Consider the following 15,160-nt stretch of genomic DNA (forward strand, 5'->3'; position numbering starts at 1 on the left):
AGCTTTCAGTGGCACAGCTGCACTGCTGTAAACTCTATAGCAGGGGTGGCCAACCTGTGGCTCTGGAGCCACATGAGGCTCTTCAGAAGTTAATATGTGGCTCCTTGTATAGGCACCAACTCCGGGGCTGGAGCTACAGGTGCCAACTTTCCAGTGTGCCGGGGGGTGCTCACTGCTCAACCCCTGGCTCTGCTAAAGGCCCTGCCCCCATTCCACCCCTCCCCTGAGCCTGCCCTCACTCCTTCCCCTTCCCCCCAGAGCCTCCTGGACGCCAGGAAACAGGTGATTGGGAGGTGCTGGGAAGGAGGGGGAGGCACTGATTGGTGGGGCTGCTGGTGTGTGGGAGGCACTGGGAGCTGCTGACATATTACTGTGGCTCTTTGGCAATGTACATTGGTAAATTCTGGCTCCTTCTCAGGCTCAGGTTGGCCACCCCTGCTCTATAGTGTAGCTGTACCCAAAGAGGTGGATATACAGAGGTACCTTGGGATGATTTTGTCCTTCCCTTTGACAGCACAGTGACCTTTTGAAATGCATTTTCCTGAGGGTTACCCCTACCTAAAGTTCACTCCCACTGCGTGGAGGGAGACAAGAAGTCTGGTGGTGAAATTGGTTGCATGCTGTTATTTGCTAAGATGTTGTTTGTTCCTGCTCTGCTTCCTTGCCAAAGAATGGCCACTTGCTAGGTGATTGCCCATCAACTTTGATGACACCTGATTAGAGGCATCAGCTTGTCCTTTGTCTTTGAGAAACAGGTTTACCCACTCCCCAGACTTGCCTGGTAAACACACCTCATTCATGATTTCAGCTTATGCTCATACTTTTACATATAATGTTGCGACATACATTTCACAATGATATTACTGACCAGAGAGTTGTTAGTTTTCAAATGATACCTCACAAGGCGTGTTTTGCACAAAGATTACTACAGTGGTGTGTGGGGAGTGAATCAGGCACGTAATCAATCACAGTCACTAGTTGAATGAAATGGAATCTGTAAGATAGAGACGATGAACTGCTGTATTCAACTTGGAGTAAAAGGGTGTACTATTGGAAGAATCTGGAACATGTCTAGTAGTTATGTGAATGATGGGTAAATTGGTCAGAAAAGAGGTCTATGTGAGTGTAAATGGTAAAGTAGCATAACTTACACTGCTTGCTTTATCGTAGGTCTGGTCTACACTAGGGAGTTAGGTCGACGACGCGAGATAGCTTACATCAACCTAATTAACTGCTCTGCTATGCCAACTGAATAACTCCACCACCATGAGCAGCACAGAGTCAAGATCGATGTAGTTAGGCCAACACAGTCTCAGTATAGACACTACATTGCTTACACTGACGGTTAGTGGCTTTTAGGAGCCATCCCACAACGCTGACAGTACAATTGATACAAGCGCTCCTGGTGAGGATGTGCCCCACCGACACAAAGAGGAAAATATAGACATGCACAAGCAATGCAATTGCTGCAGCGGCCATTTGCCAACATATGTTTGGTCAACTTAATTTGGCAGTGTAGACATGGCCTTACACTTTCCTGTTAGTTGCTTTTCCTGCTACCCCTTTTATCTTTCTGTCCATTAGTCATATAACTTGGACTTATTTTGCACACATGTTAATGCCAAATTGATGCAAGTTGCATATTTTTTCTATGGTTACACTCATTTAGCCCCCTTTTCTGACTGGTTTACACTTGATGTGTAGATCCCTGCATGGGTACAAATTTATATCCGTGTATGCAGGTATCCACAGATCTAAATCAGTATCCACAGAACCACAGGGATCTCCCAGGAACCACAGAGGCGAAAGGAGCAGAATGCGGGGCCACCGCTCCCAGGAGCCAGCACCCCATGCTGGCAGGTCCTCCGGCGTGGCCCCCAGCCCTGCCCCCATCCCCTCCATGCAGCTGCCTGCGTCTCCTGTCTGGGAGCATGTGTGCTGCTTGCACACAGTAGCGCGACCAGGGACAGCTGCTGGTGAGCCTGGTGCTTGCCTGAGCGGGGCTGGCGGTGGTACAGCCATGTTGGAGGAACGGGGTGCTGGATTCCTGGGAGCGGTGGCCCCACATTCTGCTTCTTTCGCCTCTGCGGTTCCTAGAAGAGCCCTGTGGTTCTGCGTATACCGATTTATGTCCGCGGATATCTACATCCGCTCTATAAATTTGTGTCCGTTTAGGGCTCTATTGTTGTGTAATGTATTCCACTGATTGTCACTGCTGAATTTGTGCTTGTATGTTTATGCTATTCTTCCGGTGAATGGCTGAATAGGAGGTTATTGTCTGACCACTGTCTCACCTCCTGAGGTGCTTGAGAACTACTTCACATAATGACATTTGAAGCTTAGGAACTGGACCAGAACTGTGGCTGATGTAACCTAAAGCACAAGGGACAGCGTCTGATCTCTCTTACATAGCCATATATCTTCAGAGACTCCACAGACTTTAATTCCATTTTTAAATGTTTTAAATGGGACCAGAGTCCAGCTCACTTATGTATTTTTTTTAGATGTACATTTTGAAAGTCATTTGATAACGTACATGGTTTTTACTCCTTTAGATGTATGAAATAAAAGAAGAAGGAGGAATTCTCAAGAAGCTCTATGAAATATGGCACAAAGCTACAAAGCCTCTGCAGCCCAAGGTGCCACAACAAAACAACACAAAGATGAAAAGTTTGTCTTACCCCTTTTCCAGAGAGAAAATATATTTGTGAGTATTTTAAAATGTAAAAGCCATTTAAGCAGACTGTAAAATTCTGTCGGTATCCTTCTTCCATTGTAAAACCTAGTACTTAAGTAAGTATCTGAATCAACATCCAAGCACCTCTTGACACATCAGGTATTTTGGCTCTTGATATGAACTTTGAGGTTTAGGTCCATCTCCACATCTGAGTTGAACTCTGTTCTCAGATATGCAGGTGCAGCTACTATTGAGGTAAATGAAAGTTGGCTGCTTTTAAGCAGAATTTATCCCTTTGGGTCAAATTCAAAAGTGAGTCCAAATAAGTCCAGTAGGAGTATAACTTTGGTAACCTATGCCATCTGCCTCCCCTCACCTTACAGTACCTTTAGTCTCACTATCAACTTCCTTCAACTGACATACATGATTTTCCTCTTAAATTAATGCAAATCAGGAATAAGTCCAGTAAAGTTAATGGAGTTATACTGGTGTAAATGAATGGAGAAGCAGAGCCCCTGGAATTCTCACTCACCCTTACTTATTGTGTAACTTACACACCCTGTCACATCACCTCTGAATTTGGCCTTATGGGTCAGTTTAATGGAAGGTGAGTTGATGTAAGTTACGTGCGGAGAGATGAGAAGAGAGGCATAGCAAGAAAAGCAATTAACAAGAGGATGCAAGATAGGCCAACTCCCTCTTTAACTGGCATCTTTTTTCAGTTCCTTGGTGTGTAAGTTACACTAATGTGTTACACATGCACATTAGTAAGGTGTAAGGTAGTTTCAGTGAATGTGAATCTAACTTATACCGCTTGTTGGTTTTAGTGGGTTTGCACAGGATATAAGTCAATGCAGAATTTCACTCACTGGATATAACTGCTTCCATTGGATAAGATACTTATGACTGTGCAGGTAACAGAAGGGGTTGTATTCAATGAAATAGGTGTGTTTTTAACTTGAATTGAAAGTACCAAATAAATTATGAGTAGGGAATGTAACCATGCAGTCTAGCTTATAAAAAGATATAACTTAAAACAAAGCATTTTTTTTCTTTCTGGTTAGATTAGATTTATGAAAGTAATTAAAATTTGGCCAATAGTATGCAAATAAGGAATTCTTGCCACCTGCCCTTCCACCCACAATAATATGTTTGGGCCTAATATGATGTTTAACCGTTCTTATTACCTCATTAAGAACTGGTTCCCTGCATTTATGTTTGACAAATAAAGTCATATAAATATAATGACCTACCACATCATTTGTTGCCCTTTCTGACAATTTTCATTAAAACTGAATACATGTTAAGTCAGCTAGAGGGAGTGAACTGGCAAAGTTAATTTCATTGATGAGGATTCCTGGGTTTGTTTAGCAGTTATTTATGTAATAATATAATAATTACATAACTGTTACGGATTGATTGTATGGAAGCAAATGTCGTATTGAATTCTTAGTCATCCTGAAAAAGAATAATGAACATCTGCATTAAAGCTAGTTGAAAGCTGATAGCATTTATTGAGTCAAGGAATGTTAGAACACTGGTTATTTTATAAGGAAAAAAACGTAGAATGTCAGTCTATGTAAACAATAAAAACTTTCCTTACCAAAAGGAATTTTACATTTGGATAATGCTTCTGCATTAACTCCTACTCCTCTTTTCAACCTATGTAACCCACAGTCTTCTTAATACACTGAAATCTTTGTAGAGTTCAATAGGATCAAGAAACCTTCTGTCTTAAAAGACCACCTTAGAGTATCCAGAAATACATACAGTTCTGCTTCACCTCTCTCTCCTTTAAGCAGCTGGTTTTTCTCAAGCCTTTGCTTGAATGGTCACTTAATACAGGTTTTGTTGTAATTGTTTCAGATGGATTCTTAACCAACTTGTTGTATAATCCTATTCATTAGTAACATTCATGAAAACATAACTAATCTTGTCTCTCAACATTTTAAGGTACAACATTAAAGACAAAGACACATTTTTCGACAATGCTACCCGCAGTCGAATAGTAAGTAAACACATGTGGCCTCAGTATTGATAGAATCTTCTGTGCTCAATGGTATCTGCTTCAACAATGAATGCACCTGGTTCCCCTTGCTGACTTCATCAGTATTTGCTTATTGTTTCATAGCAACAGAAAAGTGCAATCAGGTGCGACAGATCCAGACAGTTGGTAAACAAATCATCTGTCTCATAATTGCTTGGAAAAGAGTACCGTCTTCATCATATTTTAATGTTGTCATGCTTCCTAAAGTATTTATTTAGATATTGGTAAATATGTCAATTACTGAAAAGAAGAACCAGATTCTGCTCTCACTTAAACTGGTGTAAATCTGGAATAATTCCACTTAATTCCTTGCAGGATTTGGCTACGGGTTTTAGGGCCAGAGCCTAAGAAGGTATAAATCACCATAGTGCCATTAACTTCAGTGGCATTACACTGATTTACAGCAGCTGAGGATCTGACCTATCTATAGTATTTCTAGGCTCTCTAGATTCATAACATAAACAAAATTATTACAATGTGCAGCCAATCAATCATATTCTATACCAGGGGTCAGCAACCAGTGGCTCGCGGCTCGCCAGGGTAAGCACCCTGGCGGGCCGGCCTGGTTTGTTTATCTGCCGCGTCGGCAAGTTCGGCCGATCGCGGCTCCCACTGGCCGCAGTTCGCGGTCCCAGGCCAATGCGGGAGGCAGGAAGCGGCGCTGTTCCTAGTTCTGCCACTCCCCTGGTGGGTGACCTGTGGCAAGTCACTTCCCCTCTCTGTGACTCAGTTTCATGCTCTGTAAAAATGAGGATGATACTGAGCTGCTTTTGTATAGCACTTTAAGACCTACTAATGAAAAGTGCTATATGAGAGCTAGGTATTATTTATTTTATTTTATTATTTATTTGAGCGTCTTGCTAAAAGTAATGTGACTGACTGCTTTTGTGAATAAAGGCAAGTAGAATTTAGCCAAATATCAGTTCTTTTTTCAGGAATCCTTGTGACAACATTTAAAAGCATAGGAAAGACTGGAGGCCAGATTCTCAGCTGATGTAAATGGCACAGATTCAATGAAGGCAGTGGGACTTAACTGATGTAAATTAGCACAGGTCTGTTGAAGGCAATGGAGCTACTCTACTTTATACCATGTGAGAATTTGGACTGATATTTTCAACTTTTTCTTCAAGCAAAGAGATATAATCTATGAGTTGTACCTTCTGGAGAGGTTATTTGGACTGATATTTTCAACTTTTTCTTCAAGCAAAGAGATATAATCTATGAGTTGTACCTTCTGGAGAGGCTTTTAGTAAATATATTACTAAAAGAGAGGATTCAAATATTATTCATAGATGTAACTTTCTTAGGTTTTTCTATAGTGCTTTAGTAAAACGTTCTATTTATTTCAAAATTTAAATTCAATGGTCCTAAACAATATATTTATACATGAATCAAACACAGGATTGATTTAAATATTGCTATAAATTAACTACAGAAGAACACCTTATTTTTATGTGTAGTTCTGTGGCTTGTGCTGGCACTGTAATTAACTTAATCCTAAGAGATAAAATGTTTGTTGCATCACTGTTTTTTCTTTCTGTAGGTACGTGAAATTTTAAAGCGTACATCTTGTACAAAGGCCGAAAACAGTATGGGTAAGAGAATTAACAATCTTATATCTATATTGTTTTGAAGGTGATTGTTTTCAGTACTTTTATTTTAATACAATTTAAAATAATCAAAATATTTGTCTAACAGTATATAAAAATGTACTAATGCATTTTTCACATGAACTAGAGATTGAAACAAAATACATATTCTTAACAATAAAATCAGCCCTGGGGATATAGTACTGTCCCTTTTTCTGAGGAACCACATAATGTTAGAAAGTAAATTGTCATCTTTTGAACAATTACTTTTAAAGACTTTCTAGCAGATTAGAAAGAGACAAGCCTTTACATCAACTATGTTCATTTGTGTTGTGAACATAAATCTAAACGAAAGCTAGGCTCATGTTTGTCTTCGTAAGCATTGTGACATTAATGTATAGATACTATGTAAGGAGTATGCTGAAAATATGTTCCTAAAGTCTGTATCAAGGCAGAGTTGACAAACAGCTTTTCTGCCAGATAAAAGATGATTATTCAGCTATCACATGTAAATCAAGCATTGTAATCCAATACAGTGGAAACCCATTTATGTAGGAAGTTGCGAAGGAGGATTCAAAACGTACAGGGAAGAAGCAGGATTTAGGAAAAACAAGCACTGCAGGGTGGGGGATGGGGTCATGGGAAGGGAAGGTGAGTGTTACTGTCCCTGAGAACAGACAATGAACTTGGGAGTTTAAGCAGAAGGCAAGGAGACACTCCTTTATCCTGCACTTAGGAAGTAAATGGACAGCAGGTTTACACTAAAAGCAGCAGAGTCCTGTGGCACCTTATAGACTAACAGACGTTTTGGGGCATGAGCTTTCGTGGGTGAATACCCACTTCGTCCACTACATGCATCCGACGAAGTGGGTATTCACCCACGAAAGCTCATGCTCCAAAACGTCTGTTAGTCTATAAGATGCCACAGGACTCTTTGCTCCTTTTACAGATCCAGACTAAGGCCTGGTCCACACTAGGACTTTAATTCGAATTTAGCAGCATTAATTCGAATTAACCGTGCACCCGTCCACACCAGGAAGCCATTTAATTCGACCTAGAGGGCTCTTTAGTTCGAATTCGGTACTCCACCCTGACGAGGGGAGTAGCGCTAAATTCGACATGGCTATGTCGAATTAGGCTAGGTGTGGATGCAAATCGAACTTACTAGCTCCGGGAGCTATCCCACAGTGCACCACTGTGTTGACGCTCTGGACAGCAGTCCGAGCTCAGATGTTCTGATCAGCCATACAGGAAAAGCCCTGGGAAAATTTGAATTCCTTTTCCTGTCTGGCCAGTTTGAATCTCATTTCCTGTGTGGACGTCGTGGCGAGCTCAGCAGCACTGGCAGCGATGCAGAGCTCTCCAGCAGAGGAGTCCATGCAATCTCAGAGTAGAAAGAGGGCCCCAGCATGGACTGACCGGGAAGTCTTGGATCTGATCGCTGTGTGGGGCGATGAGTCTGTGCTTTCGGAGCTGCGCTCCAAAAAACAGAATGCAAAGACCTACGAGAAGGTCTCCAAAGCCATGGCACTCAGAGGATACAGCCGGGATGCAACGCAGTGCCGCGTGAAAATCAAGGACCCGAGACAAGGCTACCAAAAAATCAAAGTGGCAAACGGACGCTCCGGAGCCCAGCCCCAGACATGCCGCTTCTACGAGGCACTGCATGCCATTCTCGGTGGGTCTGCCACCACTGCCCCACCAGTGACCGTGGACTCTGAGGATGGGATAGTGTCGAGGGGCAGTTTCTCGGCGATGTTCGCCGATGGGGAAGATGAGGAAGGGTTTGTGGAGGACGAGGCAGGCGACAGCGGTTACAATACTGCTTTCCCCGACAGCCAGGATCTCTTCATCACCCTCACAGAGATCCCCTACCAACCCTCCCCGGCCGTTAACCCAGACTCCGAATCAGGGGAAGGATCAGTCGGTAAGTGCTATAAACATGTAAACATTTATTTCTTAACAAAACAGGAATAAAAACTATATAAAAAGAAGGTCAATGCTTATAGGTATCGAACAAAAATCCTCTTGGGACAGTTCAACGAAGCTCTCTGAGAGGTACTTGAAAAGCCTCCGCAGGAGGTTCCTGGGGAGAGGTGCCTTGTTGGGTGCTCCGTGGAAGCACACTCTTCCGCTCCAGGCCATCAGGAGGTATAATGGGAGCATCGCCTCGACCAGCATGGCAGCATAGGGCCCTGGTCTGTGCAGGGATTCACGCAGCATTCGCTCTCTGTTTGTCCTGGAGACCCGCCTCAGGGTGATCTCGCTCGGCGACTGCTGCATCTAATTAGGGGAATTACTTTAATGTTACTATTGTGAATGCTTGACTTTTCCTTTGCATAACAATGACCGTCGTTTAACAGCCACGTGTTGTAGGCTGCAGAGGAAAAGCATACAGGGATCTTTCCCGGGGACAGCCGCGAGGGGCTGGAACAGGGTCAGACTTTATGCTTTCCAGATTGCCTGCAGCAGGAGGGCCCTGCTATCCATTAACTGTTAAGCAGCCTAAAGTTTCCGGCTTACCAGGCCTGGCTGCTACACGGATTCTGCTGTCCTGCCCCGCTTGTCCGATCTCCAGTGCAAGACCCCAGGCAATGAAAGCGAATGCCGAAAATTCGAACTTGTCCTGAGAGCACATGAGATTAGGTGCCCTGTATGGTCTTGTTCACAGAAACTGAGTAGACTGTGTTCAGTGTTCGCAAACATGTATCTTTGGAAGGAAATCACTTCCTTTTTCCCATCACACAGCTGCGGCTCTTTCCCGAACTGCCCCGGCATCCCCCTCACAGAGGCTGGCGCAGATTAGGCGGCGAAAGAAAAAGACTCGGGATGAGATGTTCTCTGAACTGATGGCCAGCTCCAGAGCCGAGGCGGCCCAGCAGAGCCAGTGGAGGGAGACCCTCTCTCAGCAACAGCGCTCACACAGCGAACGGGAGGACAGGTGGCGGCAGGAAGACCAGCAGGCGACTCAAACGCTGCTTGAACTAATGAGGGAGCAAACAGACATGCTCCGGCGCCTTGTGGATGTTCTGCAGGACCGCAGGCAGGAGCAGAGAGCCCCCCTGAACTGTATCTGCAACCGCCCTCCCCCGCCACAAAGTCCTGTCCCCCCCTCACCCAAAATCACAAGAAGGAGGGGCGCTAGGGGCCGTGAAAACTGTCACTCCACCCCAGCAGAGCGCTCATGTACCAAACAGCTCTCATTCCCTAAAGTATGAGAATTGCTTGCCTTCCTGGCTCACCCGATCCCAAATCCCAGTTTCATCCCCCAACTGTGTAGTTGAGTATTAAAAATAGTTTGCTGTTCATTACTGTTTCCGTCATGTTTCTTTGCAGAAGACTTTGTGTGAAGGGTGGGGGAGGGGTTTGTTAATTGCATAGGACAGCCACCATTAACAGGGTACAGACATGGGGGCAGGATCAACAGCAGGTCACACACAGAGTGCAGTCACTAGGCACCCGGGTCACTGTGCGAGGTGTCTGCTGCCCCAGGTCAGTCTGGGAGGTGTATGTTGCCCCAGGGTCCGAGCGCCTGGCATCCACAAATGGCAAGGCAGGCTGCCCTTACCATGCCCTTCCACCCTAGCCATGAACCTCTCCGATGCCCTGAGCCCCAGCCAGAGCCATCATCCCCCCACACCTATTCACCCTTCCCACACACCCCTCACCCCTTCCTGCAAACCCACCCCTTCCTGCACACCCTCCGGTAACCGTCCTCCCCGCAGAGACCGCTGTAGGAGCAGGAGCCTGTCAGTCCTCGAGTGTAGAAGCGGTCTGTATATCACTGCACACCGTACCCACCACAGTCTGCGTCCCTGTTGTAACCCTTGAACGAGAATTCGTTAGTAAAGAAAACTTTGTTAATTTAAAATGTTCCAATAACTTTATTTTTAAACGTCTGTTGGAAGGGGGGAAACCTGGTGAACGGGGTATGTAACCGCTGAAAAAAGACAATAGTAACTGAAACAGGGGCAGGTTCAGCTTCTCTGTAAAGAGACTGGACAGTCATAGGTTACCCTGCTCTCTGAGGAACCTAGCTTTCAAAGCCTCCCGGATGCACAGCGCTTCCCGCTGGGCTCTTTTAATCGCACGGGTGTCTGGCTGAGCGTAATCAGCAGCCAGGCGATTTGCCTCAACCTCCCATCCCGCCATAAAGGTCTCCCCCTTGCTCTCACAGAGATTGTGGAGCACACAGCAAGCTGCAATAACAATGGGGATATTGGTTTCGCTGAGATCCGAGCGAGTGAGTAAGCTCCTCCATCTCCCCTTGAGACGTCCGAAAGCACACTCCACCACCATTCTGCACTTGCTCAGCCGGTAGTTGAAGAGCTCCTTGTCACTGTCCAGGGCGCCTGTATAGGGCTTCATGAGCCAGGGCATTAGCAGGTAGGCTGGGTCCCCGAGGATCACTGTAGGCATCTCCACATCCCCAACACTTACTTTGTGGTCTGGGAAGAAACTATCTTCCAGCAGGCGTCTAAACAGACCAGAGTTCCTGAACACACGCGCGTCATGAACCTTGCCCGGCCACCCGACGTAGATGTTGGTAAAACGTCCCTTATGGTCCACCAGTGCTTGCAGCACCATTGAAAAGTAGCCCTTTCGGTTAATATACTGGCTGGCCTGGTGGGCCAGTCCCAGGATAGGGATGTGAGTGCCATCTATAGCCCCACCGCAGTTTGGGAATCCCATCGCGGCGAAGCCATCTATGACGACCTGGACGTTTCCCAGGGTCACCACCTTTGAGAGCAGTAGGTCAACGATTGCCTGGGCTACTTGCATCACAGCAACCCCCACGGTAGATTTGCCCACGCCAAAGTGGTTCGCTACTGACCGGTAGCTGTCTGGCGTTGCAAGTTTCCAGAGGGCTATGGCCACTCGTTTCTGCACACTCAGGGCTGCTCGCATCCGGGTGTCCTGGCGCTTCAGGGCAGGGGCCAGCAAGTCACACAGTTCAAGGAAAGTGCCCTTACGCATCCTGAAGTTTCGCAGCCACTGTGATTCATCCCAGACCTGCAGCACTATGCGGTCCCACCAGTCCGTGCTTGTTTCCCGGGCCCAGAATCGCCGTCCCATAGCATGAACGTGACCCATTGCCACCATAATCTCCACGGCGCGGCGTACCGTGCTTTGTGAGAGGTCTGTGCCACTCTCACACTTCACGTCCTCACCGCGCTGCCAGAGCCTCCTCGCCCGATTTCTCAGCAGCTGACTGTGGAAGAGATGTTCGATAAGGTGCGAGGAGTTGACAACGGCCATAAGTGCAGCGATGATCGCAGCGGGCTCCATGCTCGCAGTGCTGTGGCGTCCGCGCTGTCACTGACCAGAAAAGTGCGCGAACAGAGTTCCCGCCGGCGCTTTCAAGGAGAGAGGGCGGGAGTGACGGTTGAATGATGACAGTTACCCAAAACCACCCTCGACACATTTTTCCCCCAGAAGGCATTGGGGGCTCTACCCAGCATTCCAATGGGAAGCGGGACTGCGGGAACTGTGGGATAGCTGCCCAGAATGCACCGCTTCCAGTGTCGACGCTTGCCCCGTTAGTGTGGACTCACAAATTCGAATTCATCAGGTCGAATCCACAAATTCGACCTAAGTTAAATCAAACTACTCCTGTAGTGTAGACGTACCCTAACACGGCTACCCCTCTGATACAGGTTTACACTGTTCCTTTGGGGACAGTAGACCTGATATTTCTGTGAGTGTTCTGTAGATAAGAGGCTGGAACTACAGGGAATACTTCAATGTGGAAAGGGATGCACCTATTGTTAACCTCCAAGGCAAAGTAAGGGCTGGAACAGCTCAGAGGAGTTTGTTTGGGTGGCTCACAGGCTGATGGTGTCAGGGAGCTGACATTCAGTTAAGCACCAGCAAGTCCCCCTCTTGAAGGAGGCAGGTGACTCTGAGTCCTGGGTACCCTCAGAATTGTCACATCTGTCTATAGGAGAAATGAGTGTAGTGCATTGTAAATGTGGCCACATTATACCTCATGCCACTTCTTTGACCTCCATGGAGTTGCACAGTGTGTGGGCAGCACAAAGCTTTGTCCATGGAATGGGTTACTTTAAGCTGAGGTTAGTTACTAAAAGAAATATTTCATACAATATAGATAATAGGGTCTGACTTTCCTCTCATACTGGTTTTACACCAGGGTGACTCTATTAACTTTAATGGCTACCCCATCTTTAGTGAAATTACTCCTTATTTATATAATCCACTGTGGAAGTGGATTAATCTAAACCACCAAAAGGCACTGGTGCAGAACAAGAGTATCCAGATGTAGAGTTAGCACGGAATAGCTATTGCGCTTTGAATTCACACCCTAGCTTAGACAAGCCCTGAAATGTCTATTTATTTTATGGACTGGGTAGTATATTTGGTTAAAAAAGTGTCATTTCTCTCTAGAGTCCTAGGTCCAAATTTTACCTTGGGTCACAAGTGATAATGACTCTGGCTTATTTAGCCCACCTCACAAAATACGTTACACAGTTCATCAGAATTAATAGTCTATGCTCAAGAGAGATCACAGACTGCAATGGCAGGACGGATGCCAGTTGGGATTAGAGCTGAATGAATGATTGATTTTCAAATTGGCTACTGAATGAAAAAAAATTGAGTTGACCCTAAATGGATTTTTTTTGTTTTTTCTTGCCAAAATGAAGCACCCTCCGTCCCCCCAGAAAAGTTCAGGTTAAATGTAACAGTTTGTTTTGAGTTGAACAAAACATTTTGTTCAATCATAAATAATGTTTTTCTGTGGTTTGGTTTGGTTTCTGTTTTGTTTTTTTACTTCAAAAAAATTAGCTAAATTTCAAAAAAAAATGTTTGAAATTAAAAGTAAAAAACATTTCATTTAGAAAATGTCAAAATGAAATAGTTTGACTTTTTAAAAATTTATTGAAATTTTATTTTTCAAGCTGAAACCGTTCACCAAATTCGACCTGAATTTTCAAATAGCTTTGGTTGACACGAAACTGCATTTTTCAGTTAGTAAACTATTTTGTCCAAAAATGTTCACATAGCTCTAATTAGGATTGATTATTCTGATTCTTTTCCTGCTATCAAAGTTTTATCCAGACTGAATCTCATCCTGTAAACCCTCAATCTCAACCAAATAATTAGGAATTGACCACTTTGCCTGGGTTGAATGAGATGAAGACATAAAGTTGGATGTCAACAGCATGCTGAGGACCTTTCAGCCCACATATCCTAAAGGTCGCCATGCTCATGTTTAACAAGAGGAGAGAAAGATGGACATTGCAGTACCCAATATGAGTGTGCTTTCAGCGAGGAGGAGCAGTTGCCCAGTACCACTGTCTGAAAACACTCAGCAAGAAAGGAACAAAGCCATACAAGAGTAGCTCTAATATAGCTTTAATAATACCTCACCCTCAATGGTATCTCAGGCAGCTGATAGATGTAGCAAAATCATAATGCATACCTGATCCTTATCCATTGCTAGAAGGATACCATCTACTAGTGCAGTCAACACAGTCTTTGTTTTATAGAAAGGCTGGTACCCAGATTGACAAGGGTCAAGAAGCAACTACATATTGTGAAAATTGTCATCGCGACTTTTTCAATAATCTTAACTAAGACTGGAAGATGATGAGTTACTGGGCAGTAATTGCAGGTGGTTAGCCTCATGTGATAGTTTCATAGGCAGCATGCATTAAAGAGGTTGTAAAGCTAAGAAGCACCACCATATGTACTGTAAGGAATACATCAAACCATTGAACACTGGAATCACTGCAACTTGCCCCAAAGAGCACCTCCAATAAGTATATTTTTATCTTAAAGAACCTCCTTAGGAAGATAACCTACGTTTCCAGTACAATTTTATTTAACCTTTGGTTGAAGAGGTACTGCACTAGCAACCAGTTTTTTCAGGGCTGTGACATACCTACATACAACCAAAACTAATAAGTAGCTGTGTCACCCTTGCCTTCTAACCTGGGGTGCCCTTTACAATGCTTTGCTGCTAGAGTACTGCTCACAGACAGTCTCCAGCATGCAAGTCATTCCCAGGTATGTCTGTGGGTGTGCTACAACCAGCCAGCCACACCTTGGCTCTTGCCAGCCTTGGTCGTACTTTAAGGTGACCCCCAACACACTCTTAGATTTTACCACAGAAATGTATGTACTGTCCTGCCCATCGCTTTCCTCGACAATTCAAGTTTAATAGTCTGCTTTTTCTTTAATAGAAATAATATACACACAACTTGCCACCTCAAATGGAGTTTCCCAGACACTTCAGTTTAAACACACTGGATTAGACAAAACAATTAAATGTTTATTAACTGCAAAGAGAGATATTTTAAGTGAGTGCAAGTAATGAGATATAAAAGTCAGAAATGATTACAAGAAAATAAAGTTAAACTGCTCCTGGCACCTAACGTAACAAACTATATCAGATTCAAGCAAAGTTTCTCACCATATGCTTTCAGCCGTCTTACGGACCAAACCCTCTATGTCAGGGACCCTTCTCCCAAAATTCAGTGAAGGCTTCCTTTGTCACTTCAGGTGTTGTGAATGTGATGGACAGGGAGAGTGAGTCTTGGAGTGTTTGCCCCTCCTTTTTACAGTTTCAGTTCCTCTTTTGAAAAACATTTCCAGCTGGGTACCAAGAGACAAAAAAGTCTACGGGAAAGGATGTTCCTTCACCTGTTTGAACTTCCTTTGTCTCCCCTTCCCATTTGATGACTGTTTAATGTTGAAATGACGGACCTGTTTGCCAAACTCAGTCTGGAACATGCATTAATAGCTCCATAGAGTAGAATCTTATAACTTCACATACAAGGTTGCTACATATATGTTATCAGGACAGTATTGACCAGCAAATTATGA

The 15,160-nt window shown here is 44.5% G+C and overlaps 1 protein-coding gene across 1 annotated transcript in view; it reads left to right on the forward strand.

Annotated features, from left to right (window-relative positions):
• Nucleotides 1–15,160, forward strand: part of ANO2 (anoctamin 2) — a 332,293-nt gene that overhangs the window by 80,132 nt on the left and 237,001 nt on the right. Inside the window, exons 5-7 of the mRNA XM_044996576.1 lie at nt 2,556–2,707; nt 4,631–4,685; nt 6,268–6,319. Of these exons, the coding sequence (XP_044852511.1) occupies nt 2,556–2,707; nt 4,631–4,685; nt 6,268–6,319 (259 nt within the window). The remainder of the gene's footprint in view (nt 1–2,555; nt 2,708–4,630; nt 4,686–6,267; nt 6,320–15,160) is intronic.

This window comes from Mauremys mutica, chromosome 1 (genome assembly GCF_020497125.1).
Source record: "Mauremys mutica isolate MM-2020 ecotype Southern chromosome 1, ASM2049712v1, whole genome shotgun sequence".
Lineage (NCBI taxonomy): Eukaryota > Metazoa > Chordata > Testudines > Geoemydidae > Mauremys > Mauremys mutica.